This window comes from Nematolebias whitei, chromosome 22 (genome assembly GCF_014905685.2).
Source record: "Nematolebias whitei isolate Nwh7 chromosome 22, NemWhi1, whole genome shotgun sequence".
NCBI lineage: Eukaryota > Metazoa > Chordata > Actinopteri > Cyprinodontiformes > Rivulidae > Nematolebias > Nematolebias whitei.
Window position 1 is genome coordinate 18,981,974 of NC_056519.1, and position 13,549 is coordinate 18,995,522.

At 40.9% G+C, this 13,549-nt stretch overlaps 1 protein-coding gene across 1 annotated transcript in view; it reads right to left on the bottom strand.

The window, feature by feature from the left end:
* The window catches only part of ntn4 (netrin 4), a 44,514-nt gene extending 32,370 nt beyond the window's left edge, over positions 1–12,144 (bottom strand). Inside the window, exons 1-2 of the mRNA XM_037695919.1 lie at positions 12,039–12,144; positions 9,498–10,051 (exon numbers count right to left, since the gene is read on the bottom strand). Coding sequence (XP_037551847.1) covers positions 9,498–10,051; positions 12,039–12,114 — 630 coding nt within the window. The 5' untranslated portion in view covers positions 12,115–12,144. The remainder of the gene's footprint in view (positions 1–9,497; positions 10,052–12,038) is intronic.
* Positions 12,145–13,549: the final 1,405 nt, after the last annotated feature.

Here is a 13,549-nt window from a genome sequence, read left to right on the forward strand (position 1 = left end):
ACAATTTAGAGTTACCAATCAGGCTAACATGCATGTTTTTAGTCTGTTGGAGGAAACTGGAGAAAACTCACACATGTACGGAAAGAGCATGCAAACTCCATCCAGCCCCCCCCCCCCCCCCCCCCCCCCCCCCCCCCGCCCGGCTAGGATTTCATCCGGCTACCTTCTCGCTGAAATGCAGCAATGCTCCCAACTGCGCTGACAAATGTGTCAAATTTAACAAGATTTTAATTGTTTGTAGCAGGTTTGCTGTGTTTTTAACACAATCCTTAAGCAACTAAAAGATTAAGTTTGAATAAATGGGAAGCTAAAAACTCAACATTTAGATAAAAAAGATATTTGCCATACTAAAAACCCATTTTGATCTACATTTTGCACTGCATGTCAGTGTCCAAGAACGTCTTTGGGCCTGCAGTGGTGTTAAAATCAGTAAAGCAGTGCAGTGAATGGCTTTTTAAATGTATCTGATTGACAGTTTAACAGTTTAGCGCTTGTATTTTTTTTTTCAAGATTATGGAAATGCTTTACTCTGTTGAGTTGTTGAGCTATATTTTCACAGAAACATAATGGTGTTTACTGTAAATAATGATGAGTATTGTCCTGTTTTGCCTGTATTTAATATGGGACAAAGTTTTTCAGATTTTCTTTGATATTTTCAAGTTGCAACATTTTCATTCGTAGTAATGGTTACGTGTTAGGTTAAAAATGCACGCCGCATTTGCAAATGCTTGGAAATCACATTTCCCAGAACATGTATGGTCCACTTAAAGTATTCACAAAACTGGCTTCGTAGTTCAACATTTTTCAGTCAGGTCATCTGGACAGTTTCTTTCTTTTTTTGCTGAAACGTTTCACCTTCCATCCAGAAGGCTTCATCAGTCAAGGAAACACACAACACAAAACTGATTCTTCCCACAAACAGCTTACTCCAAAGTGGAACAAACCAGTTATGTTGGTGCTAAGATGGTGTCTTTGCCAAAGACCTGTTGTTGACCTGTTTGTCCAGATGACCTGACTGAAAATTGTTGGATTGTATGGATTATTGAGCATGGACTTTTTTGGCTTTGTAGTTGCTGTACTTTAGTACAAAAGTAATCTTGTACTTTTATAATTTCTTTGCTGGGTCAACTGAGACGAGTTAGTGTTTGCCAAATGAATCTGCCGTGTTCAAAGCGCTTATTGGGGATGAAAAGGTTTCACACCTGCCATTAAAAAATGCAACAGATTTCAGGTTGTGCGCAGCCCGAGGTGGTGAGTTCACTGTGGGACACTGAATATCTTTCTTCCTGTTTCAGGCCACAAAATAAAGTAAAGCCCAGCTTTAACGGGCCTAATTCCATCAAAGAGTTGAGGACTGTAATCTGGTAAACAGGCACAATGGGCACTGATAGAAGTAGAAAGGCGGAGAGGGAAACGGGGGGGGGGGGGGGGGTGTCTAGTCGAAAGTACCAACATCCATCAGAGCAACGGCCCTTCCTTCCCAGCAGACAGACGGAGAGCTGACTGTTTATCTGAAGGGGCATGGATGGGTGTGTTTGAAGTACAGAAAAAGGGAAGTGTGCATGTGTGCGTGCGTGTGTGCTAGCGCTAGACGGGTCTGCCTTTTTGTCTTCCCTACAGAGTTCAGACTCTGTAACAAACACACATTCTTGCAGCTGACCTCATAAATAAGACAAGCAGCCCTGAATACTTTCCCCCAGTCTCACACATCACCTCCCCCCACCCCCCATTACAGGTGAACACGAAAAGCTTTCAGCGCATGAGATGACATGCTTTCATCTTTCCCAGAGAAAGACGAGAAGCAGAAAGCAGAGAATACCTGCTCTCTGTAATCGCTCCCAGCTACGAAGCCAACCCCCCCCCCCCCCCCCCGCTCCCCACCTCGCTCCAACCAACACCCTGCTCCCAAACCTTCAGTCTCGCTTATCTGATCTCAGAAGCTCACATGCAACCCAGCATGCTTTGATACATGCTAAAAGAGCACATCGCGTCTCAGTGAGAAGCCAAAACGTACATTTTGTATCGTGTTGATGCAGACGCCCTTTAATGGGTTGATCGCTTGTTTAGTTGATTGTGGTTGATGAGGATCAATACAGATCCAGACGGATCAATTTGTGCCACTTTTCATAACAAAAACTAAAACTAACGAGTTCTAAACTAAGATTATGCCAACTAAGGATACACGATGTTGGACTTTTGGCCGATATCTGATTTGCCGATATGTTAAAACTTATTTGGCCGATACCAATATTTTTTCCCTAAACCTACTTACAGAGACTACATAGCTTTCGTAAAATACTACGTTATTCTGTGGTCTTTGTCAATTTGGCCTGCTACCAAATGCAGATGCCAAAAAAAAGAGGACTGAAAATGATGCAACACTTCAACTTGGATTATGTTTAATGTCAAATTTATTCATGACACTTACTTTCTCTAACACAATGACAACACTCGAACAGCGCAAATTTTTTCACAAATCTAAACTCAACCTGTTCACAAGCAACAAGCGAAAAGTGCATAAGTAGTAGTGCATTAATAGATATACTTGACAGTTTCTTAAATGAACAATTAACTTAAAACAGAAGCCTTTTATATCGGTGAGTTATTTAGATGGAATGGCCGATGTCCAAAGTTTAAATTTATCGCCAATATCGGCTAATACCGATACCACGCCGATAATATCGTGCATCCCTAATGCCAACCATTTTGATCAAACCTTTAAAATGTGCAATCATATGTGGCGTTGCAATGTCTATATCTATATAATATATGGTGTGATTGTGCATGGTCTGTTAGCGCTTAGAATATGTGTTGTGAATGACTGCCAGCTACCACCACAACAAACTTTAGCTCAATGGCTGTAAAATATGTCAGATTTGTTTTTGCCTATGATGAGGTCAAATAGCTGTGGCAGCCATCTTAATTTGAACTGGCTTCGAAAAGTTAAGCTGTTGTACATAGATATACATTTGCTCAGCTACTACCACTCCAAATTTGAGATCAGTAACTGAATTTTAGCTATTTTTTTATCTTTGTTACACGTTTGGCAACAGCAATAATCATGGGGTTTTAGTAAGACACTTCAACTGTTCAGAAATCTAATTTCTTTAATATATATTCAGTTCATCTAATACTTCCAGCAGTTAATTAAAAACACATATACGTAAGTGTACAACCTTCTTCTTTTCCCATGCTGGTCTGCAGCATCGCCTTGTCACAGTTTCTTTACGTATTTTGATCAACCTTTTTGTTTTTTTTTTACATTTTGATGTTTTCTACTGAACTTATTTTTCATATAAATTAAAATTTGGCACAGTAACACGGTGATGTATCCATACGGCCAAAAAGAAAAATGTAATTCAAGGCACTGAAATGAAAATGTTTCTCTTTTTTTGTACAAACCACAGTTTTTTCTTTCATTATTTTTTAGGTTTATTTGTTTTCTGATTTCTGTGTTTACTTCTGTCTGCATGTCGTTTCAGTTCCTCCGTGCCACCAGTCTCTCGTCAGTACTTTTCCTCAGTTCAGCTCCTGCTCCTCCTGCCACGCCCGCTCACACCTGCGCCCTGCCTCGTAGACCTCAGCTGTTCCTCGTCACCTGGTCAGCCTCGGCTCGTTTTGACCTCTCTCTTCACTCCAAAGTTCAGCGGTGCATCGTTGGCTCTTATACCATAGTCTGGGTTTTGCTTCATCCTTTCTTCTCATTTTCCTTGAGTTTTTGTAAGTTGTTTGTGGCTATGACAGATTTTCATCTGATAATTAAAAAAAATGTTTCCAGTATATTTTGTGAGCTCTTTTGAGTCCGGTCTGCATTCTGGATCCAACCTCCTTCGAGCCAGGACAGAATAATCCATATTCAGATCTTGTATCAGTGCTGTTTCGAGACAACCAAACTCCAGAAACTCACCGAGGTAAAGTGACACGGCGACGACTCTTCAGCAGCTGTTTTAGCTTTGCAGCCTGTTTAATATATGTCTAATTACAGAGGCAGAGAAAGTGCACACAGCTGAACAGCAGGGGTAAACAGCTGGTCTGTTAGAAAGCTGTTGACCTCTTCTCACCTCTGGGTCGGAGGGGGGGGGGGGTTAAAGGTCAAAGGTTAGGCTGCCTGCACAAGTGGCTCATGATAATGCAGACATGGTAAACTTAAGGCCTGAGGGCTAAAAGTGGCCCTTGAACAATCTCCATCAGGCCCCCAATATCCTTAGTAAAAAAAAAAAAAAAGTTTATTTTTAAATGATTAAAAAAAAAAAAAAAAACATACAGTAGTCCCTCATTTATTGCGGGGGTCCGTACCCTGAAGCTCCATGGTAAGTGAAAAACCGTGAAGTAGGAATAGTAGTACAAGTAGTAAGTAGTAGTTATATATATATACATACGTATCTAGTAAGGTATTTTAAACCCTTCCCACACTCTTGCAATATTCTAAACAATGTTTCTAAACTCTAAACGCTCTAAAGCAGCACAGAATGTCATGATTTCAGCTCCTTGCCTCCTCTGCGCTTTACCACCTGCAAGCGCTCTTGGCCACGCCCACTTCTCCGCTCTGCACAAGAACAGCTGATCAGCTGCAGCAGGGAGCTTCTCCTGCAAGCTGTGGACTGCACAAAGGTGCAGCAGGTGCTAAATAATTTAAACTTATTTAGTTTAAACAAAAATTCCCTGCTCATGCGTGCGGCTCATCCATCAATCAGCCAATTGTGTGTCGTGTCCAATCTTATTTATGAAGAACCGCGATAAACCACCCGCGAAGCAGCGAGGGACTATTGTGCAGCTATTTATCAACGAGACTTAAGGAAATTTAAATTATACTTATGCAAAACTTTTTTAACATTTTTAAGTCATTGCATAAGTTTTGCATATTTCCGCTAACGTGTATAATATAATGTCACATGAGCCAGTTTACAGAATATGTCTTTTATTTCTAAAGGATATTAGAACAACATGTTATAAAGCATACTAATTACGCTATAATAAGAAAAAAAACTAAAAAAAAAAGGTATTCTAGATTATCTTTCATAAAGAAAATGTATTTTTCAATTCCTTGATTGCTTTAAACTTCTTGATGTGCCCCTTTGGAAAAAGATGTTGCCCACCTATGCACTAATGCATGAAGAAAACAAGGAGCAAAGCAAAATTTTGCACCCCTTCATGTAACAAGAAGAGGTTGAGTGAAGGTTCAGCAACTTCTTCCAAACATGAAACCACTGGGTGGGGGGTGGGGGGGGGGGCACAACAGCTGTCAGAAACCCTTTATAGGAGTTATAGCAGGGTGTAAACACGATTGTTAAAGCACCGCAGGGCTCCCAGAGCAGCATCATGCCTGGCATGTTCCACCACACACACATCTGCAGAGCAGCTCCCGACACACACCGTTTCAATTAAACATCAATGGGCACCAGGAAGCTCTCTCGTGCTACAGTCGAAGTACGCCTATTAAACACTCAATCATGCACCCACAGAGCTCTCCACACCTGCTCTGCTTCCACTCCAACTGCGCTGCGAGCACGTTGCGTGACTTACCCAGAGAGGACAACTCGTTGTTGTGTAGCGTGAAAAACAATATGTCAACATCAGCAGAAGATGCTTCCACCAGCATTTCACTGCAGGTGCGGATCCTCGCCACCTGTGTTAAGGTGAGGTGGATGTGTTTGAAGTGAAGGAAAAGTAAAAAGTCAGCGCCTGATATCAATCGGATCATCGAAACCGCTCCCAGAAAGGAAGCCGGTCTTCATTTTTGTTGTGGGGCAGTGGCCAATATTTCTGTGCTTTTGATCCGGCAGATGTTCGTATAATGGACAAAAAGGCAAAAAATTTTTAATTAAAAAAAAAGGTAGAAAAATATTTGTCTGGAGTTGCTTTATGACAAACACCCTGCAGTTTCTGCCTCCTACATGCGTACAGGCATCGGTAACACTTCTGATACAAAAAAAACATTTATATTCCTTGCATGCATATTTTGAATATTACATGTTTATTACTGCAGTTTTCATGAGCCTCAACATTTCTCAGCCTGACTTATTTTTAAACAAGTTTCATTTTTCCTTCTGAGTTTCCCCCCCTGTTTCCATCCGTGCTTTTGTAAAAGCTTTGGAATGTTACAAAGCCCAAAGTCCACAGAAAAGGGAGTTATTATCACCATGAAACTCATTTGCATAAGGCCTGCCTAATCTTTGGCACAACCTCAAACAATCCCAGAGCATCTGCCTCACACTCTGAAGTGTGATGAATCAGATGAACAATCAGAGCTCTGGGTTAGTCAGAAAAACGAGGCTTTAAACAAAGTTTTTCGGATTCGAGGTGCTATGCAATGAGAAAAACAAGGCGTTTACGAACATTAAAGCATGCCAATTTAATTTTGTGTGAATATCTAAAGTAAATTCCTAAACAGAAATTTGGAACGTTAATTGCACGTTAAAGCACAATTCCTAATAATTTCTGACTATGGTGTTTGGTGACAGTAATCTATTGATTATTTATCTCTCAAATATGATTTTTACAAAAATAGCAGCATCGTTAAACAGTCTTTATACGAGTACAATTGCTTAAACAAATATTTTCCCCATTGATAATCAAAGCAGGCCTAACCTTTGTGCTCCGAGTGGTTTTGTATGTTACAAGAAGTTACATCCAGTAACTACTACCACCTCTCAGGTGCAAGTGTGCAAAACAGCATAAAGTGATAAGATAAGATAAGATAAGATAAGATAAGATAAGATAAGATAAGATAAGATAAGATAAGATAAGATAAGATAAGATAAGATAAGATTGACCTTTATTGATCTCGAAGGAAATTGTTGAAAGTATTAATACACAACCTGCATGGTGTGTTAGGTAAAATGTGTAATAATTACAATATATTTTGGACCAGATGACACAACAAGACATATGATGAGTTGCAAACCGTCTTTGGAACAGATAAAAGATCTGGTCCCTTTTTGCATTAAGAATCAGAATCAGAATGCCTTTATTGTCATTATACGCAGTACAATGAAATTAAGAGCCACTCCTTTTTCCAGTGCAAAAACACGCCTTAAGAAAACACACATTAAACACACACTAAAAATATAAAAAATGTAACGCAATATAGATATAATAATGAAAGTAAAAAATATAAGTATTACACAATTGTATTGCACATTATGGATATTAGTGAGGTAGTTAAGGTGACTGAGAGTATGAAATGTCAGTAGTATTGCACAGTAGAAGTCCAGGTGTTTGGGAGGTTAGATGATTAAATCAGTGCATGTGTGAGTTCAGTGTGGTGATGGCGTTCGGGAAAAAACTGTTCTTGAATCTGTTTGTTCGTGTTCTGATGCACCTGTAGCGCTTCCCTGAAGGTAACAAGTCAAACAGTTCAAGTGTTTCAGTTTCAGTTCAGTTAAACCTCTATTCGTGGCACTCCTAAAACAGATAACATGTAACAAATGATGACAGCACGTTTTTCAAACTTCACTCCGTATCTTTCTGTGTGTGACACTAGAAAATATCGTGCAATATATCAATATCGTACAATATTCAATAATATGTAATATTGTAATATTACAACATTACAATATTGTACAGTATTGTGTAATATATTAAAATATAGAAAAATCTTAACTATTAACAATGGTATACCACAAGGCTCAGTCTTAGGACACACCCTCTTCACAATCTACATAGGTCATATAGGTCAGATCATCCCTGATGCATCCTTACATTTCTATGCTGATGATACAGTTGTTTACTGTCAAGCTAAAACAGTTGCTAAGGTTTTCCAGCTTCTGCGATCCTCTTTTGACATCATCCAGTCAGATTTGTTCCGTCTCAAACTTGTCCTAAATGCCGACAAAACCAAAGGGATGTCGTTTTCAAACAGGAAGTCGGTCCCAGCAGTTCTTCCTCCTATATTATCTTCGAGTGGTGTTCCTATTGAGTTTGTCGATTCTTACAAATATTTGGGTATCTTGGTCAATTCGCATCTCTCTTTTAAACCACATGTTGAAAACTTGGTAAAGAAACAAAGAAAAAATTGGGTTTCTTTTTCAGAGATAGATCCTGTCTAACTCTGAATGCTAGAAAATGCCTTTTAACTATTTCTTTCCCTCCATTGACTACGGTGACATTATTTACATGAACGCTCCTACAAGAACCCTGCAGATGTTGGATGCTGTCTATCATGGTGCACTAAGATTCATAACTGACTGTAACTACCGTACCCACCATTGCACCCAGTATTCACTGGTTAACTGGTCACCATTAACTTCACGCACTCTCTCACTGGTACATTTTCATCTTTAAATCACTTCTTGGTTTGCTGCTTCTGTGAGTGCAGCTACAGCGTGCGCTCTCAGGACATTATTACCTGCAGTGTTCCCTCAGTGCAGACTGAACTAGGCAAAAGGGCCTTCTCCTACTCCGCTCCTGTTTCCTGGAATATCTTACAAAAAGATCTGAAGCTCTCGACCTTGACCTCTCTAAGTGGTTTCAAACACCTGTTAAGTTCATGGCAAAAACCAACGCAGACATGTTCCTGTTTTTAGTTTTCTACATCAATTTACATCGCTGTTTTTTTCCCTTTGTTTTTTTAAATATCATTTTCTTTCTTTTTCCCCCAATTTATATGCCTTCTTTTATGATTGTCCACTGTTGTCATCACTCTTTGTTAAAAACAGGTCTCTCTTTTAAATGAGTCCAGAACGCTCAATGAGACTAACCTGTATAAATAAAGGTTGAATGAAAAAAATATCTCAATAAATGTATGTCCGGGTTATGATGCTGCAGCTGCCCAGAATTTCAAAACATAAACTTGGTAATAATCGGAGCTTAGAAGCAATGTCTACATATTTATATATGAACAGTACAAAACGAGAAAAGAGAAACAAGATCCAAAGAAAAGCAGACAGAAACATAAATTATGAGCCGCTGTGTGAAAACTACAAGTTGCATCTTTAAAATGCTTAAGTAGCAGCAGAAGACTGATGGTCACGTGTGTGAAATGTTATGTTTCTGTAGTGTTTTAAATTAAAAAGACACTTCACTTCCCGTTTTAAGGAGAACATTATAACTTAAGTTTACACAATAAATGAAAGGACAAACCTCTTAAATCTTAAACTCAAACTTTCTGAGATCCACTTTGAATGACTTTCCTGCTGTGATGCCTTTCTGATCTGCAGGTCTCCAGAGGGGGCTGGGTGCTCTAAAATCCAGTTGTTGTGTCCGGGTACGTTTCTTAGTTTGTAGCAGATTTCGTTAAGTCGTACGACTTATCGCTAGGCCACTAATCCTGATTGAGCCACATGTTTGGATGTGAAATCGGACAAAAACGTGAACAGAACAAGAATACAGGTGCGTCAATACTCATGCACCCATAGTCATGTGATACTGAAAACATCCTTCTGGTTGCTTCCATTTCAAGAACCAAAAAAAAGAGTAACCAAACAAAGCGTATACTTTGAGATCTTGATGTCTTTTTGTAACTGGATCAAAATTAAAGACACAGAGCTCCACCTTACCTCGCCTCGGCTGCAGGGGGAAGCTCCTGAGTACTTGGAGGTGCAGGTGGCTCCGTCCCGGCCCACGCTTGCCTTTCCTTCCTCCAGCCCAAAGGAGGCGCTACAGTTACTGGCGAAGTACTGCAGCATCTTCCACGTTCGACCAAAGTCCTGTGAGCGCTCCAGGGTCATGGCGGCCGGCCGCGGCGAGCGAAACACTACGATGAGATGTGTGAAGTAGAACTCCGTCTCCAGGTCTAGCTGCACCGTCTCGGACTCCGCATGGCCTGCTGACTGCCACCAGGTGTTCGGGTGGCGGAAGGAGGAGTCGGACATAGCCCCGGCCAGGTGGGACAGGAGAGGCAGGCCGACGTTGCATTTGGCACATTTGGGGGCGCCGCAGGCCAGGTTGGCATTGGGGTCAGAGTACGAGCAGAAGAGCTCTGTGCCGTTGTTACCACAGACGGTCTGCGTCAGGACCCGCCGACCCAGGACCAGGTTCCCCATGCGGGGGTTGCACGCCCGGCTCTCGCAGCGGGGGGCCACACCTGCTCGAAACACCTCTACTGACAGACCTGTAAATTTAAACAAATGCAAGAATGAATTTACTGTAACAGCTTTGAAGAGAAATCTGGCCTCAAATTAAAGGATCAGTTCACACAAAATCACTTAAAGATAACAATTCAGTAAAACGTCTTTTAACAAAATAATACATTAGAGAAATGTCTTGTTTTGTAGAAATGCAGTTGTGCTAAATGACTTTAATAAAATCTGTTCAAGAATGAAAAGTTTGAATTGTTAACGTTAAAACAAGCAGAAAAGGAGCCAAACAAAAAAAAAAAAAAATCAACAAATGCTTAGCTTAAAGCCTCGTTTTAGCAAAACAGTAGCTAAAAGTGAAAATTGGCAAATGTTGTAAAAACAGTTCCTTAAATATAAAAGTAGAGTTAGAAAACTATAAGAGCAAGTTTTCTGAAGCAGATTTCAGGGATCAATGTTTTCGAAGGAATTGAAGAGATCCGTGTATTTTATGGGGAAAATATTTGTAAATAAAGTTAAATATACTGAAAAGCTTAAAAGTTACAAACACCAAAAGTCATAGCACACTGTTCCCAATGGAGCTGAACGTTAAGTGACATTTTAATGGTTAAAAAGGCACAAAGTTTGCTGAAATAATGATGATTGCAAAAAAAAAACAAAAAAAAAAAACTATGAAAAGATATAAGCAGGAAAACAGTGAATGCTGACTCAGCAATAGTTATAAGAGAACAAACACATTTCAGGGATCATAAACATGAGCACAAAAAGAAAAAAAAACACACTGTTGTGTTTCTGTCTCTTTTTAAATTTACAGTCAAACGCAACTCGATTTAAAGCCGACATCCACATTGGAGGGGCACTGTTCAAAGAATAGTGAGCAGAATCAGGTAAAAGTCTGAGCGAGGTGCACCGAGGTGACTCACTGTGCCTGTGTACACTAGTCAAGTGATTTACCTCCGTCGGAAGTGTTATGCAAAAAGGATAATGGAGGCATTGTGCACCTGCCTGCTGCGAACGGCGGCCAGCGTGGACTCTTGACACAGATCAAGTTTGGCAGCTTGAGAAGACGAGCCCCTCCAGGGCCACGGCGTCAGGTTCCACTGTGGATTTATTATCCTCAACCTGTTGGTTTATTTAGCGTTACTGTATGCCCAAACTGGTTTTCAGCTGGAAAACCTCAAAGATGGACAGAATATAATAAATGGATGAATGATTTTGCACAGAGGAAGGCTTTCTGATGGGTGTTGGACATAAATCTTCAGAAAGCTCAGATTGAGGAGAATTATGAGCCATGCCATAAAAAAAGAGCTAAACATTTAACCCTGATTATCACTGAAGGGATGATTTTTTTTTTAACCCATGTCTGTGTGTTTATTACCCAAATATCATAAAACACTGTACAAATTTTAATAAAACTCCCATAAAGTAATCAGCAGAGATCAAGGAGCTAATCCTATTCAAGATGGCCGCCACAACAGCTTTGCAGATATAAAGTCTGATGTGGTAGTAGCTGAGAGTCATCCACAACACGCAGTCCAGGTGCAACTCAATGTGCTAGATCCTTACTTTAAACTAGTACAGTCAACCCTCTCTGTCTGTTAGCAAAATATCTCGTGAAGCACTGGATGGATTTTAATGAAACTCTGGAGTTGATCCGTTTTAGTTTGGGCGCACATCACAAGTGTGGCTGTAACTCAGTTGGTTTTGCCGATATTGGGTTAATAATTGCTGTGGTAGTAGCTGAGAGTCGTTCCTGACAAATGCAAGCGTGACATTGCGAGACTGTGCTTAATTTAAAAGGTATTTATTTCTCAACACAAGATGGTCTTAGTCTAAAACTCTGGCATAATAGACTGTGGGCGATATGCATCCCTTCCAGTTAGGATTATTGTTATTTGTGTTAACTTTCCCTGTGATAAACCCAGACTCAGGATAATATGAGCACCTTTATAAACAGACCAGTGCTGTGATGAAATAAAAAAAGACAACTTTCTTGTTCAGAGCCAGACTTGACCATCTTACCTGCCTCTGACAACACGGCCAGGCTGATCACAAACAACAGCAGCATGGTCTCCTGCACGCAGCCAGGACCCAACATATGAGAGGGGGCACCCTGATGGGGTTCTCCAGACAGACAGTCTGCAGAGGTCTCAGCCAGCAGAGACCCGGGACTTCAGATCCAGTGTGGACTCTCTCTTTCACTCAGCAGCGACCCAATCAGGCGATAACAGCTCAGGCGCATGAAAGAACAACATGATCCTGGACGGTGATGGATGTCCCGCTGACAGAGGCACAAGGCTGGAACGGCTCGGTTCGGCTCGGGACCTGCAGCAGGTTTCATTTCCCTGCGGTGTGTGAGTCCGCCGCCTGCGCGTCTATTTCTAAGGAGCGCACGGAGAGGCTGTGTGTCCGCAGAGCCGCGCGCAAGCTCCGCCTCCCTGCGCGCGTCCTGCCCCGACTTAAAGAAACACCGACCAGACCAGACGCCACGCACGTTTTTTCTAACACAAACCGGTCCAAAAGACCTCCTTTACTGGTTAAACTTCACCTTCCTTCTGACAGTGGCGATTTTAGCCTTTTTTTTGAGGGGGGTCAAGCACCCCTAAATTTTAACTCAGCACCCCTGAAAATGGGACCGTTCTAACTGTTTGGGTTCTGTTTATTGCATTTATGATTCAAGGCAACAAAATGAACAAATTTAAAAGGTAACAGACCTTGGTTTAGTTACATAATTACTTTAATTGCTGGATGTGCGGCCCCTGAACTGCTGGCTTTCAGTAACTGTGCCCCCCCCCAGCAGTTTAGTTAAACAGCCCTGCTTTAGAGGATAATACAGTTTATTCCATTTCCAAAACTGAGAACAATGTAAAATATGATAAATCCCTGCGGTCGACCTCATGATCCACTGAATACAACAGTGATAAACAGGAAGTACCACATGTTCAGCTGTATGAAGGTAAATACATTTTCTGTCATAATTACATTGTATGCTTAATGGTGAAATTAAAGGTTAATGCTTAAAGCTAGTTGTGTTTTGCTTTGTGTGTTTTGTATGTAGATATATGTTGTAACTTCTGGTTGCCTTTGTTTGTTATAATCAGTTGAACACTAAACTGATTTTGTACAAAGCATTTATATTATGCAATGTAAATCAGAGCACTACATCTGTAGCATCTTAGCTAGCACATCTGTATTGCACTTCGCTAGCTTAGCGTTACTTCTTGTGCCGTGTTCTCTAAAATAGTTGTTGAATCAAATGTTTATGTAGGTAAACATAGATGTTTAACAACCAGAATGCAGAAAATGGCATCTACTTTATTCAAAATTTTCTGGGGGTGGACCCCCCCCCCCCCACACACACACACACACACACACACACACAAACATACACACCAGTGTGTCCCCCCCACATCACAAATGCTTCTGACGCCAATGGCCATCACGTTGTTCGAGCCAAGAGCCATTGTCAACACTGGGGGCTAAGCACCCCTAAAGGTCAGATTCTAGAATCGCCCCTGCCTTCTGCGTTGTCT